Source organism: Notamacropus eugenii, chromosome 7 (assembly GCF_028372415.1).
Source record: "Notamacropus eugenii isolate mMacEug1 chromosome 7, mMacEug1.pri_v2, whole genome shotgun sequence".
Lineage (NCBI taxonomy): Eukaryota > Metazoa > Chordata > Mammalia > Diprotodontia > Macropodidae > Notamacropus > Notamacropus eugenii.
In genome coordinates this window covers 65,860,853-65,877,322 of record NC_092878.1, presented here as the reverse complement: position 1 = coordinate 65,877,322, position 16,470 = coordinate 65,860,853, and the positions used below count along the sequence as shown (strand labels likewise).

Sequence of the window (16,470 nt, the reverse complement as noted above, 5' to 3'; positions counted from 1 at the left end):
TGGCTGTTTCTTCTCAGCTTTCTTTGCTGGATCATAATCCATATCATGTCCCCTATTGGTATATCTCAAGACTTTTTCCTGAGCTCCCTTTTCTCCTCTCTTATACTCTCTTACTTGGCGATATCATTATCTCCCATGGGTTTGATTAGCATCTCTATGCAAATGACTCCCAGAAACACACACATACACACACATAAATACATATATGTAAATATATCTATGTCTTTGTATATATCTGTATATATATATATATATATATATATATCTTTATATATATATATATATATATCTCTGTCTCTCTTGCCCCAAGCCTCTTTTCTGAGCTCCCTGTTCAATATTAACAAATAATTATACATTTTGACCAGGATGTCCATAGATATCTCAAACTCTACATGTCCAAAATAGAAGTCATTATTTTTCCCCAACTCACCCCTCTTCTGAATTTCCTTATTTCTGTTGAGATTACTATTATCTTTCCAGTCAACCAGGATTACAACTTTATGTCATCCTTTGTTATTTACTCATTCCATACATCCAATCAATTACCAGATCTCACCATCTTCACCTCTGCCTCTCACATATCTCATTCACTCATATAGCCAACAGCCTAGCTTCTTTACAATGATGTCCCAACCTACTTTTCCATAATTTTTCATATTTATCACTTTCACACACTCTCGTTGTGAAAGGGAAGCCAAATTGACCTTCTGTCTATTCTTTTCACACTGTATTCCATTCTCATCTCTATGTCTTCGTGTTGGCTGCTTCCTATGCCTAGAATGCATTTCCTCTTCTCCACCTCTGCTTGAAATATTTAGTTTCCTTTAAGACTCATCAGCTCAAATGTTATCTTCTGTATGAAGCCTTTTCTGGGCCCTCCCAATGCTAATGTCTCCTTTCTTTCTCAGGGTTACATTGTTTCTGTTTTGTGTATTTCTGTATATGTGTATATTGTGTCAAAAATGAGGCGTGAATATAAAATAACAAGACTGGATTTCATTTATAAATGTGTCCAAAGTTACTTCTAAAGTAGTAGTTCCCCAAATGTTTGAGTGATAGACAGAATTACTTTATTATCACTGTACTATCACCCAAGGTGATAATCTTGAAAAGGAACACTCACCTGGCCATATAATTTCCTGTGCATTTATTTTTAAAAAACAAAAAAAGAAACAAAAAACAAGCTACTTTTATACTATGATATCTCTGTGATTTCCTCAATGTGCAAATTCCTTTAAACAGTGTAGATTACAATTTATCCCCAACTTTTTATCATGTATAACTTTGTTTATATCTTCTCATTAGTCTTCTATGCATGGTCCATTAAAATTCTGGGTGAGGATAGGGTTGGGGGTAAGGGGAAAGTTCCTCAGCATCTTCTGACATTGTGTGAATATGTCAGTGGAGCACATGGACCATCTAGCAATTATCCCTTGCTCTAACTAAATGCAACTCAGCTACTTTTCTTGTCACACAACTTGATAGCCTTTACATGGCTTTTCCTGTGTAGTTCTTTGGTAATATATTGCAGCTAATTTACACCTTCCATGTGCCTTTTCAAAATTTTTCAGAGACAGTGGAATTCCATCACTCATATGGTCACACAGCATCACCAAAAAAAAATGGTCTTTAAAATGTGGGTCCTTGGGGGTCATCAAAAGCAGTGAATTTGCCCCTGATACCTCTTAAAAATGTTGTCTCTCCCTATTAGAATGTGAGCAAGGACTGTCTTATATTTCTCTCAGTATCTTCAGCATTTAGCACTGTACTTGGCATATTCCAAGTGCTTAATAAATGCATTTATATATGTACAGTTTCCCAAATGCAATCCAGCCAACTCTTTCCCTCCATTTCTGGAACCAGGTTATTGTTCCATTTGCAGTATCTATCCAAGATAAATGTATTGATGGACCAGGTTTATAGGTTTTCCACTTAAGTGTCTTGGAAATAGGTATTTTTCATCCATGTCTCCTAAGACTGTCCTCTTCTCCCTCTACTCTTTCATTTAATGATCTCACAAGAAGCTTGCATGGGTTCGATTGTCTTTATGGTGAGGATTCCTAGATCTATATATTCAATCTTGATCTCTCTCCTCAGTTCCAGGCTCACATTACCAACTGTCTTTCACACATCTTGAACTGGATGTCCTGTAGACATTTAAAACTCAACATAGACAAAAATAGAATTCATTTGTTTCCTGCAAGCCTTGTCTTTGTCTCAGTTATACTCCAAATGCTGAGTGTCTCACCATGTTCTCAACCACACAAGCTCCAAACCTCAGGGTCATCCTTGACTCTTCATTCACACTCACCTCAACTATGTAAGCTATTGTCAAATCTTGTTTCTGCATTCACGTCTCTTGATACATATCACCTTCTTTTCCTTTATAAATTTTAAAAATTCATTTTGAACTTAAATACAAAAAGATAAAAAGAACTTTTCTATGTACACAGCACAACATAAAAAATAAAATTCAGTATAAAATCACGAATTTCCATTTCACGCTGTTTACTTCTTTTTTTAGAAAACCATGTAATAAATATTACATATCTTCAAAGCAACCCTGCTTTTCTGTGCTTCCTTTTTGATTTTCTTTTGTTCTCTGCTGTGAAATTTTAATTTTTTTCCCTCCTCCCTGCTACACTAGACACAGAAATGCATATATATGTGTGTGTGTGTGTGTGTGTGTGTGTGTGTGTGTATGTAAAACCACACTATATGTAGTTCTATTTATCAGTTCTTTCTCTAAATGTAGACAGTATCTTCCTTCATAGGTCCCTTATAGTTGATTTGAGTATTTAGAAATACTCAGAATAACTTAATCATTCAAAGTTATTCATAGAAAAATCTTGTTGTTTCTGTATACAATGTTCTCTTGGCATAATTAAGCATAATACATCAAGGGAAAAAATTGTCATTCAATGAAATTGAAGGATTTCAAACCTTCATAAGGAGAACACCAGAATTAACTAAAAATTTGACCTGTCCTAGTAAGACCCAAGGGAAGCATAAACACGTACAAAGGGAAAAGAAACATAAGGGATTCAATCAAACTAAACTTCCCTACATGGGAAACTAACACTTGTAATTCAAAAATTGTATCACTAACAGTACAGATAAGAATATACATAGACTGAGGGTATGGGTATAATGAGAAATTGAGGGAATGACAAAAGATATTAAAGGGTTAGACAGAGGGATACAATGGGTGCAGAAGGAAGAAAGAGGTAGGATGGGGTAAAATATCTCACATGAAGAGGCAAAAAAGACTTACTACAGTGGAGGGGAAGACAGGGGAGGGGAGCGATGGATATTGCTTGAACCTTATTCTCATCAGTATTGACTCAAAGAGGGAATAATCTACACAATCAGTTGAATATAGAAATCTATCTTACCTGATAGGGAAGTAGGAGGGTTGGAAATTAAGTAAAGGGGTGGGGGGACTGACAGATGGGACGGCAGATCAGGAGAGGTGGTAGACAGAAGCAAAACACTGGTGAGGTGAGAAAGGGTAAAAGGAGAGAGAAGACAGAGGAGGAAGAATAGGATAGAGGCAAATACACAGGTAATAATCATAACTATGAATGTGAATGGGATGAACTCTCCCATAAAACAGAATTGGATAGCAGAGTGAATCAAAAATCAGAATCCTACAATAGGTTGTTTACAAGAAACACACTTAAGGCAGAGGGACATACACAGAGTAAAGGTGAGGGGCTGGAGCAGAATCTATTATGCTCCAACTGAAGTTAAAAAAAAAATCAGGGGTAAGCAATCCTGACCTTACACCAAGAAAAAGCAAAAATAGAACTAATCAAAGCAGATAAGGAAGCAAACTACATCTTTCTAACAGTGCCATAGACAATGAAGCAATCAAAGTAGAAGAGCGTGTAATAGTCTGCCTTTCAGATCTACAGGGAGGGGAAGAATTCATGACCAAACCAGAGACACAATGTAGAACAGAGAGTTTTGATCATATTAAATTGAAAAGCTTTTGTACAAACAAAACCAATGTGATCAAGATTAGAAGGAAAACAGAAAGTGATTTAGAGCATTTTTATGTGACTATATTTAGTTTTGATTTCTTCATGAAATAACTGCTTGTTCATGTCCTTTGACCATTTATCAATTGGGGAATGACTCATATTATAAATCTGACAAAGTTCTTTATGTATTTGAGATATGAGACCTTTATCTGAGAAACTATTAAAAATTTCTTCCAATTTTAAAGTTTTTATGCCCTAATATATCATCAGTTTTTATAAAGATACCATGTACTGCTGAGAAAAAGGTTTGTTTCTGTTCCCATTAAATTCTATCTCTTTCTATGTTCAAACACACACACACACACACACACACATTCTAGTTTATCTAAGAGTCTATTCACTTCCTCAGGTTCTTTCTTACTTATTTTTTGGTTAGATTTATATAGTTCTGAGAGGGGAAGGTTAAAGTTACTTACTATTGTAGTGACTTTATTCTACCTGTAATTTTTATTCCACCTGTAATTAGTTTAACTTTTCCTTTAAAAATTTAAATGTTATAGCTTTTGGTGAATATAGGTTTAGGATTGATATTGTTTCATTTTCCATGGTACCTTTCATTGCAGTATAGTTTCTCTGTTTATCTCTTTTAATTAAATCTATTTTAGATTTAAGTTTGTCTGAGATCATGATTTCTACTCCTGCTTGGGTTTTTTTGGTGTCAGCTGAATCATAATAAATTCTACTTCAGCCCTTTATTTGAACTCTGTGTTTATCTCTCATTTTAAAATGTGTTTCTAGTAAACAACATATTGTCAGATTCTGATTTTTTTAATCCATTCTGCTATCCATTTCTGTTTTATGGGTGAGTTCATCCCATTCCCATTCAAAGTTATAATTACTAGTTGTGTACTTCCCTCCATCCTGTTTTTCCTCTCTATTATCCTTCTCACTTTCTCTTTTTACTTAGTCTTACCTCACACATCTGATTTACTTCCAACCACAGCCTTCCCTAATCTACACCCATTTATAGAATCCCTCCCTTATCCCCTCCCCTTATCTGTCCTCCTACTTTTTGATCTACACACCCTGCTAAAAGTCCCTCCCTTATCCTGTCTCCTCACCCTTCTATTTCTTTATAAACTTAGAATACTTTTAAACCCTTCTACATGCATATGTTATTCCCTCTTTAATGTAGTTTCAGTGAGAATAAGGTTCCAGCATTACCAGCCCTCCACCCTCATCTGCTTCTACTATTAACAGTTCTTCCATCCATGTCTTGTTTGTAAGAGATAATTGCTCCATTTTACCTCTCTCTACCCAATTTTCTTTCTTAGAATCATCCCATCAAACTTAACTCCAAGGCTTCCATCAGTATATGCTCTTTCAAACTACCTAAGTACTAACATTCTTGTAGGTAACATTTTCCCATATAAGAAGTAAGCAGCTTGACCTTATTAAGTGCCTTATAATTGGTCTTTAATATTTACTTTATTTTTCTCCTTGCTCTTATATGTCAGATTTTTCCATTGAGTTCTGGTCTGTTTTGTCATAAATACTTAATAGTCTTTCATTAAATATCCCCCTTTTATTTTCATTCAGGATTATACTCAGCTTTGCTGGGTAAGTTATTTTTGGTTGCAACCCCAGCTCCTTTGCTCTTTAAAATATGTTTCAAACCCTTCAGTCTTTTACTGTAGACGCTGCTAGATCTTGTGTTATTCTGACTGTAGCTCCACATTATTTAAATTGTTTTTCTTTTTCTTGTTGTTTGTAGTATTTTCTCCTTAACCTGGGAACTTTGAAACTTGGTTCTTCTAAGTTTTTATCTTGGAAACTCTTTCACATGGTGATCAATGGATTTTCTTTTCTATTTCTATTTTACCTTCTCATTCTAGAACTTCAGGATAATTTTTCGTAATGATTTCTTGTAATATAGCTAGATTCCTTTTTTAAAATCATAACTTTCAGGTAGTCTAACAATTCTTATTTTGTCTCTCGTTTATCTGTTCTCTAGATCAGTTGTTTTTCTAATAAGGTGTTTCACATTCCTTCATTTTTTTCATTTTTTTGACTTTGTTTTATTATTTTTGGTGTCTTATAATGTCACTAGCTTCCCTTTGCCCAATTCTAATTTATAAGGAGATATTTTCTTCTTTAAGTTCTTGGATGTCTTTTTCCAATCGGTTTACTTCATATATATATTTACTTTTTTTTTTTCTAATTTTTCCTTAACCTCTCTTATTTGATTTTAGGTTTTTAAAGCTCTTCCAAGGACTCTTTTTAGACTTGTGACTATTGGAGATTTTTTTTCAAAGTAGGAGTGGCTTTTTTAACTTCACTATGAATCCAGATCTTTTTCCTCATAGTAGTTGCCTATAGCTGGGTTCTTTCTCCTTTGCTTGCTCATTATTATTATTTTTTGTGGCTTATTATTACCGTCAGGCTCTGGTCCCAAGGTGTGTTTGGGATGATGCCTCAGGCTTCAAGCAAAGATAGTTTTCAACATTCATTTTTCTAAGATTTTTGAGTTCCAAATTTTTTTCTCCCTTCCTCCCTCTGCTCTTCCCAAGACAAGACTACAAGAAATCTGATGTAGATCGTACATGTACAATCATATTAAACATTTTTCCACATTAGTCATTTGTGAAAGAAGAATCAGAACATGAGAGAAAAACCATGAAAAGGAAAGGTAAAAAGAAAGAGAGAAATAGTCTGCTTTGACCTGCATTCAGACTCCATAGTTCTTTCTCTGGATGTGGACAGCATTTTCCATCATGCGTCGTTTGCAATTGTCTTAGATTATTTTATTGCTGAGAAGAATTAAGCCTATTAAAGTTGTACACTATAGCTGCTACTGTATACAATGTTCTAGTTTTGCTTACTTCACTCAGCATCAATTCATGTAAGTCCAGGTTTCTGAAATTCTCCTCATCATTTCTTATCTCACAATAGTGTTGCATTACATTTGTATACCACAACTTGTTCAACTATTCCCCAATTGATGGGAATCCCCTCAATTTTCAATTCTTTGCCACCACAAAAAACCTGCTACAATTATATTTCTACATGTGGGTCCTTTCCCCTTTTTTATGATCTCTTTGGAATATAGACCTAGCAGTGGCATTGCTTAACCAAAGGGTATGCAGTTTGATTGATCATTGGGCATAGTTCCAAATTGCTCTCCACATTGGTTGGATCAGTTCATAGCTCCATCAACAATGCCTTAGTATTCCAATTTTCCCACTTCCTCTCTAACATTTATCATTTTCCTTTTCTGTCATATAAGCCAATTTGATAAGTGGGAGGTGGTACCTCAGAATTGTTTTAATTTGCATTTCTCTAATAAGTAGTTGCCAGGCCTAGAGGCCTGAGGGCTACCCGAGTCTTCCCTTACCTCTATCGGAGGTCTTCGGTTGGCCAAACCGGATGCTCGTATGAGAGAAAGGACGTTCCAGAGTCGAACAAGGGTTGAGCTTTATTTCAGGGTCTAGTTACAAGTGCAGGGGAATTCTTCCTTAGGAGGGAGCGAAGAATCTCCCAAGGAGGCAAAGATCTTACAATAAGAGATTGGAAGTAGAAGTGTAAGTGGGGAGAGAGGGGGAGGGGAGAGAGGAGAGAGGAAAAGCAGAGCCTTGTGTCCTGTCCGCTCCGCGCCCCTCCGCCCAAGAGAACTTTCAGGCTTTCCTGATCCTACTTAAACTCTCCAGCAGCATAGTTTGCATCTGAATACCGTGCTGTTAGATAACAATAGTGTGCCCAGATCCGGGACAATCTCGAGGGCGGGGAGAGCTCTCTCCCATCACGTTTCTCACGGGAAGAGGCGGAAATACACGAGATAGCTCGGTTCACCTCGATTCCCAGTCGTTTCCTGGGGGGGCCTCGTGAGAACTCTAAGATTTAGAAGTTCCCACCTTTACCCACCCGAGACTGTCCACCTGGAATTGAGCTTCCATCCTCAGCAAGTAGTGATTTAGAGCATCTTTTTTTTTACATATGACTATAGATAGCTTTGCTTTCTCTATCTGAAAGCTGCCTGTTCATATGCTCTGACCATTTATAGATTGGGGAATGATTTATCTTCTTTTAAATTTGACTCAGTTCTCTATATATTTGAGAAATGAGGCCTTTATCAGAGATACTGTTGTAAATTTTTTCTTAGTTTTCTGCTTTCCTTTTAATCTTGGTTGCATTGGTTTTGTTTGTGCAAACCTTTTAAATATAATATAATTAAAATTATTCATTTTATATCTAGCAATGCTTCTATCTCTTATTTGGTTGTAAATCCTTCCCTTCTCCATAGATCTGACAGGTAAACTATTCCTGTCTAAATCACATACCCATTTTGATCTTTTCTTGCTATATGGTATAAGATGTTGGTCTATACCTAGTTTCTATTATACTGTTTTCCAGTTTTCCCAGGAGTTTTTGTCAAATAATGAATTCTTAGCCCAGAAGCTGGGGTCTTTGGGTTTATCCACTACTTCATTACTATGGTCATTTACTACTGTGTCTTGCGTACCTATTCCATTCCTTGTGTATCTATTGCATTTATCCACCATTCTATTTCAGTATCAGATAGTTTTGATGATTACAGCTCTATAATATGGCCAAAGTGAATTTCTTAAAGCACAGGTCTGGTCATGTCATGCCCCCTATTTGATAAACATCAGTGGTTCCCTATTACCTCCAAGATCAAATGTAAAATACTGTTTGGCATTTAAAGTCTTTCACAACTTCATCCCTTTCATCTTCTGGAATTTTATTCTCTTCCAAGGCCTCTACAATATAGCTTCCCTGGCCTCCTTACTGTTCCTTGCACACACTCTGAGTCATTGCTTTTTCACTGGCTTGGAATGCTCTCTCTTTTCTCACCTTGGCCTCCTGGTTAGCTTTAATACTTAGCTCATACTTTCTTCTGCAGGAACCCTTTTCCCCTACCACCCTACTCCCACCATAGTGCCTTGCCCTCTGAGATTACTTTCTATCTAGTCTGTATATATTATGTATGCACTTAGTTATTTGTTATAATTTCCCTTATCAGAATGTGCTCCTAGGAGGGCAGGAACAGTGTCAGCTACCCTTTCTTTGCATTCCCTGGGTGATAACAGTAGATGGCCCATAATAAATGCTTATTGACTGACTGATGGGGTGATGGGGCCTGGATTCCTAAAAGGAAAAGACCATGTCTTGGAAAGCAATTCAGTCCCTGAATTTTCCCATACCTTTCAGCAGCTCAGATCACTGGAGCCTCCACCCAAGACAAACGGCGCACCCCAGCCCACCTAAGTAGCTTACAGGAAATTTGTGAAGAAATTCCTGTCATTATTCACACAACTGGCCCACCCCAGACTGCTAACCACTCCTTAATCCCATCTAGAACCTTTCACTGTCCTTTTTGTATATGAGCATCAGTCTCACACCCATTAAACTGCAGATTCCCTATGAATCTAGCCTGCACTATTGTTGTTACTATAAACCTTGCCACTGACTGGAAGAGGGTTTGAGTGCATGAATTCATTTCAGGAAGATGCCACCTTGTACCCTGACATATCAGGGTTCCCAGAAACTCCAAATCATGTTATGACCACTAGAGAGTTAGGCTGAACCCATTTGAGTGATTATGAGAATCATGAATAAAAGCAGTCTCATTATTTTATAGCCATAACTCATATTTATTCATTAAGTTTCTGTTTACAGTTCCATTGTCAAAATTAATAACTGCTTGAGGTAAGCTCCCATGCCTTCATGAGCTTATCAGAAAAGCAATATGTAATTTATTTTCTATCAATATTTTCACAAAGTGACATTTATAAGTTAAGCATAGGGTCTCTAGCTAGCAAAAAATTATCATTTACAATAAAACAGGTAAGATCCTTACTGACAAAGGTATTCATTCTTCTTCCTAATCAGACATTCACCCCTGTGATCTTTCATTATAAAATATACCTTAGACACAAAAAAGAACCCTGGAGTTAGAGGAAGATTGTACAATTCAAGGCAATACTTTTCAGAAGAAGGAAATTTAAAGCATAAGAAAAATGTAGCACATTCATTTTTAGTAATGATTCTGTTGTAGTTACTTTTTCTAGCACTAGTCTTTAAAAGCACTGTTTTGTATATTCAAGATGAAAGCATGTTATTTCGTTGAGACAAGACATCGTAAAATGTCACAGACTAAGAACATACTATACAAAATAACAATAAATTCAATAAAGTTTATGTTGCTTGCCAGCTTGGGAATAACTAATGATATTAGGTACTTAGAATTTTCTTATTAAAATGTGAGTCTTCAAATAACCTGATACTATGAAAGCTGTAGTCAGATTTGATAGTTGCAAGTGGGTTCACTTGGCACATTAACTTGGCAATATACAGTCTGAGAACAACAGAAAGCTTACATTTTGTGCTAGAGTTAATGAGCACAGAGAAAAAGATGACTTCTGTGCTTGGTGTCTTTCAGCTGAGAATTGGAGTGCCTATGTGCAGGCAAACAAGTGACAGCATTGGTTGATAAAGATCCCAGAATTATGGACAATTATAAAATCTTGGTAAAGAGAAGAGCATTTTTTATATAAGGTCAATGCTACCTGATGAGATTTTTCAGGTTCCAAGGAGAAGCCAACACTATGTACAGATATTTTAACATCATGGATTAAGGTACCATTGTTTACTCACCTTTCTGTTGCTTCTTGATTTGGTCCAAATTTTCCTTAGCGAATCAATCCGTTCTTAAGGATATATTAACTTCTTGGACTGGGAGTGGAGGTAGGGTGGGAAGGTTTTTATTACCGGGGTAGCGAATTGCTCTGATTAACCACTGTCCTTTACAATGCATATTATTCAATTGTATGAATAATTCAGACCAAAAAGTTTTACAAAACCTTTTTTTTTTCTCCCTTCTTTTTTGTTTCAACAGTCTTAGAACCATTGTCTGGTATAGACCAGATGCCAATTTAACAATTCAGATTTAGCTCAATTTATCATTAGAGTCTTCCCTATCTGGTTTAGTAATCTTAAGAACCCTGTGTCTTGGTGGAGTAAGAGGAAACGGGCCTCTGAGAAATAGAGAACTGGCCTAGAGGAACTGTGATAGTCTCCCTTTTTCCTTTGCAGTTCCTTTTTCTATGGTTCGCATGGAAATAGGTGTCAGTGGGAACCCTATCATAGAGTCTTAGGACTAGAAGAGACTTCAGGATTTATTCAGTCTAAACCCCTCGTTTTAAAAATGAGGAAACTTTGGGTCAGAGAGGATTAAGGGACATGCTCAAGGTCACGTAGTCTAAAAGTGGTAGGGTCAGGACTAGAACTCAGGTCTCTTGACTCCCAATCCAGTGTGACTGTGTCACAAAGCAAATATTTTATATTCCCTTAGCCCCGGGAAAGGAGAGGCAGTAAGAAAGCAGTCAGTGCTAAGGAGAGATGGCATTGGTAAAATCAAGTGAACTTCATCTTGTAGAAACTTGAAAAAGCTTTTTATAGGAGTAATATAAAAGGAAAACTATATATTCGTCAGTGGGTCAAAGTGGTATTTTTGAGAATACCATTAGAGACATTTATTGCTAACCAGACATGGTTTCTACAATTCCATTCTTTTCTTCTAAGATACTCATCAGGAAGACAGGCTTTTAGCCATACAAACAAACCTGCATATTCTTCTGTGCAACACAAAATATTTGGATCCCTGATAGGAACTTGTAGAGATGAATACAGTAAGTGGTTTCAAGGAGTGGCTAGAGTCACAGAAGACATCTTAAAAAAAGGTTCTCTCTCACGGCCCCAACCCCACCCTTTTATTCGGTACTCAAAATAGCCACTCTCCTTATGGTCTTATTTTTTTTTTTACTTTAGGCTTGAATCAGCTTCAGTTCTTTGTGGTAGTACCAAGCACTACAAAGCTAAAGCAGCTCAAAAGAGCATATAATGAGCTGTGTGACACCAGCCAAGTCATTGGAGAATGTCCAAGTGCAGTCTCCACTCTACAGGTGGCATCAGAAGTGGAAGGATCTCTACTCTCATAGCTCTACTGACTTGTGTTACATCCCCTTTAGAAAACTTTGTCTTTAAACTTGTTTGTGGAACAAACTGGTTGGGAAATTTCCCAGAGGATGGTTCATTTTGCTGTCACCTAAGTTTGAGATGCAGTCTTAGTCTTGGTAATACTTCCTCGTTCTCCTAAGGGTTGTATCTTATGAGGAGAGATTAGGTTAAAGTCATTCATGTGCAAAATATATTTATTTATTCATTGTAAGAAATGCAGGAACAGAAGGGTGAAGGAAAAAGTGTGACACAGAATTAGAATACTTCAATTAGGAAATCAGGGTTCTGTCAGCGAGATTAGCATTTGGAGATGTTGCAGAGTATGAAGATGACCTTATAAAACTGTCAGTTTGCAGTCTACCTTGAGTTGGTTCTGCTTGCCTTTGGCTTGATGAATGTTTTCAAATAGTTCGTAGTCATCCTGCACATTGACAAGAGCCTTCCCTGCTCCCCGACAACCTTTCTGCCCATTAATACCAATGGTATTCTTTGGAGAGATTGTCTGCCCTCGGTAGACTTGAGCCTGGTACTTACAGATACCAAACTTACTCAGCAGAATGAAAACATCTCGCCGAAAAGCCTTGGTGAAGATCGCATAGAGGAATGGATTGGCACATGAGTTAAGTGGGTAGAAAAGGACCAGCAAGATTTTTGAGTTGCTAATAGTGATGAGGGGCTTGTTCATAACAGCTGACAGAGCATAGAAGGAAATTGGGGCCATGCACATGAAATCAGTAAAGATCAGCACAGCCATCCTCTTGGCAATTCTGGTATCTTTGTCACCTGGGCTGTACTGGGGATTTCGGACAGTAATGTAAATTTTTACATAGCAGGCACAGATGATGATAAAAGCAATGATATTCAGCAGCAGGACTCCAATAATGTAGGTAAGAGCAAGGGGAGTCTCTGTGTCCATGGGGAGGCAAATGCTTACTTTGACATAACTACTGACCCCCACCAATGGAAACAAGGCTAGAAGGAAACAGCAAACCCACCCACCTAACATGATGATGCATGCATGCCGTAGGCGGATCTTCCTGTCCAGGCGCATGGCAAAAGTGATGGCATACCAGCGCTCTAGTGTGATGACCGTTAGTGTGTACACAGAGAGCTCACTGGCAAAAACGGTGAAAAATCCGGCTGTGTTGCAACCAGAGCCAGTCTGCCAGTCAATGGCATAGTTGTAGTACTCAGAGCGGGTGTAGAGATCAACAGAAGCAATAAGGAGCAGGTAGATCCCCATACAGAAGTCAGCAAAGGCCAAGTTGCACATGAGAAAGCGTGGGACAGTAAGTTTGTAATGGCTGGTGAGGATAATGAACAAGACAAAGAAATTGCCAAGGAGAGCCAGCAGGTTGACAAACCATACTATAATTCTAAGAAATTTATATCCCATTATATCTTCACAGGGGTTGAATTCATCTGGCTCTGGGGAGCATGCCACATCTTCATTGCCTCCACACACAGTATAGTCATAATGGCTATCAAATGCCTGTATAATTAGTTCTTGGGGGTTTTTAAGTTCTTGGCCAAATCCAATATTCTCATCCTCCTGTTCTTCAAGGAAGACATAATAATGGGAATTGCTGTGGAAATCCTGTACTGTGGAGTCTCCCTCATACAACGCATTCGTGTGATTCTGTTCCTCTGAGTAGTCCTGGTAGAAGGGACCATTCAAGGAATTGACAGATTTCTTCTGACGCAAGCTCTGAACACTGCTCTGGTTGCACATTAGTGACTCAAGGATTCTGAAAGGCAACAGAGGTCAGGGTCTTGATTCTTTCTGGCAATCATTCTAGAAGGAAGCTGAATTCTGATCTAACCCCAACCATTCTAACAAGTATAGTTTTCATCTTGTCTCATGTTTTAATCTGAGCTCAACTAATTTTCCTGGTATAGAGTAAAATATCTGGAGGCTTGACTATTCTTGTCTATGTTGGAGTTGAGGAAAAGCCAATATGGCTTACTGTAGAGTTCATCTTTCCCAAATGCCGTATGCCAACTAAATATATTTTCCTGATCCGCCCAGTTTTTCTGCTGCTGTGAATGCTGGATATGTCTTCCCTGCACTATTTTTCATTTTCCTGTTTGATTCTGCCCCCATCATTAGGCCTACATTTATCACCAACAGGATAGATCTGTGCAGGAAGCAGATGAATAGATACTCAGAAGTAGGGCAGGGAGTGCAGAGTAGATAAGGAAGGAATCATGGTAAGGAAGAAAGATGGGAGTATAAGGGATGTAGGGTAGGTAGGAGAGAAAGAGGACAATCAAGCTGGTATGGAGGGGGAGAGACCCTGCATGATAGATACATGACCTGAAATTGAGGTAGTTTCTTAGCCTGCTTTGAGGAATTAATCCAAGTTGTTTAGATATTGTTCATTATGGCTGCTTGTCTTATATATAGCACCTCTAAGGGACAGGAACCATGTCCATCTAACTTGCTTTGTAGAGTATATGTACAAATGTCATCCCAGTCAAGTGATGCCAATGAAAACAAATGCATTCCATAGTGTCATGATAATTGTGGGGCAGTAAAAAAATTCTGGGTCTTTGATATATGAATTGAAGATGAGCAGGTAGTCCAAATCTGCTTACATCTGACACTCGTGCTCTCTCTTCTACCCACAGAGTACAATCTTAAGCACCAGGATCATAGTATCATAGCTTTAGAGCTAGAAGGGACCTTAGCACTCATCTAGCCCAGAGGTTCCCAAACTTACTTGGTCTACTGCTCTGTTTTAAAAACAAAAATTGCTCATTGCCCCACTGGAAATCTACTTTCTTTAATGTTTTTTTTTTTAATTGTTATTTCAAAAAACTATAAAGTTAAAAAAAATGATGCATCTTAAATTTAATAATTTATTGTAAATTTTTATTATTTTCCTGCATTGTAATTTTGAAGTTTCCATATTGTGTCATGTAGCTGTATAGTGTCATATTGTAAACAAGTCATTACATGCATACATATTCCTGTGGATGCATGCTGGACTTCCTGACAATGTGCAACATGCTCATCTGCCAATACTTACTTGTTAAGAACTGTTGGCAGACTTGACCACTGATTGGTTATAATTTGAATTTTGTGTGTTTATTTGGAAAATAATATAATCACTATGATTTTAACTCTGTTATACAACACATGACACATATATGAATGGTTTTCTTCTCTTTTCTCCTTCCTTTATGTGTCCAATGCTGCCTTATTTTTATTCAATGCCCCCCAATTGCACCTGAGGTGAATATCACTCCCTAGATCATTCCAGTGCCTCCCTCAAGGGGTGGTATTACCCACTTTGGGAAGCACTGAACCCCCTCTTTCTTCAGATGAGGAACCTGTGGGCCAGATTCATGCCATACACTTACCCTTTGTTTTTCTTTCTGTTCTTAAAAGCACAGCAGTGACTTGGATAGGAAAGGTCAGCCCGTGTTAGGTGAAGGAAACTCAAAGAAAAGGGAAGCTTCTTAAGAGTCCAAGTATTTCTTGCTATCAGTTCTTTCAGATGCTCCAGACCCTTAGATGGTAGGGCAGTAACACTAGTGTAAGAGATGTCCCTGTGAGGTTAAAAGCAGATCAAATAAGGATGCTTAGTTAGCAAGAAGATTTTGTGTGTGTGTACACATGTGTTCAATGTTTTTAATTAAGCATTTAACAGCCAGTAAAAAGAATATTTTCATGTAAAAACTAGAATAGAAAAAGAGAATTATGTGTGAAACCATGAATCTTCATTACTTGCAGCTTGCTTATACACACACACACACACACACACACACATACACACACATGTTAACAGAAATATCAGAGATGAGATTGGAATTTAGGTCTTTTGAGGTCAAATGTCAAGTTTTTCAAAATCTACTTCCCTAGCCTTCAAAGATAATCTATGGGAGTTTAGGCTTTGTCACGGATTTTCCTTCGGCTACTCCCAATTCTTAGGCTCTTAACCTTCAACCCACTGAAAAGCCCTTCTTGGCTCCATTCTCAAACTTCTGATTTAGACCCCTAAAGCTGACTTCTCTCATCCTTCCTTGGAGATTCGAATTCTCTGACAGGAGAAGTCCCCTGTCTTTCCATTTCTGCTGTCTCTCAGCTGTTGCTAAATTCTACAAGTTGTATCTTTTAGCCACTTTAGTTTTTAAGGGAGTAGTCACCTCTTCACTCTGGGCCTGCAGGCCAGTGCCCATCCCACCTACTTTAAACCTCCACCACACCAGTCTGGGTTTCTTTTTGTTATTTTGAGTTGTGTCCAACTCTCCATGACACCATTTGGGGGGTCTTCTTGGCAAAGATTCTGCAATGGTTTGCCATTTCCTTCTCCAGCTCATTTTGCAGATGAGGAACAGAGGCAAACAAAGTCAAATGACTTACCCAGGATCACACAGCTAGTAGGTCTGAGACTGGATTTGAACTCAGGTTTTCCTGATTCCAGGGCTGACACTATCTGCT

General features: G+C 37.7%; 1 protein-coding gene across 2 annotated transcripts in view; it reads right to left on the bottom strand.

Annotated features, from left to right (window-relative positions):
* Positions 1-12,190: 12,190 nt before the first annotated feature.
* The window catches only part of TSHR (thyroid stimulating hormone receptor), a 171,819-nt gene continuing 167,539 nt past the window's right edge, over positions 12,191-16,470 (bottom strand). For both annotated transcript variants that reach the window (XM_072625602.1, XM_072625603.1), the window contains 2 exons: positions 15,390-15,578; positions 12,191-13,771 (listed from right to left, as the gene is read on the bottom strand). In XM_072625602.1, the coding sequence (XP_072481703.1) occupies positions 12,358-13,771; positions 15,390-15,578 (1,603 nt within the window). In that variant the 3' untranslated portion in view covers positions 12,191-12,357. The remainder of the gene's footprint in view (positions 13,772-15,389; positions 15,579-16,470) is intronic.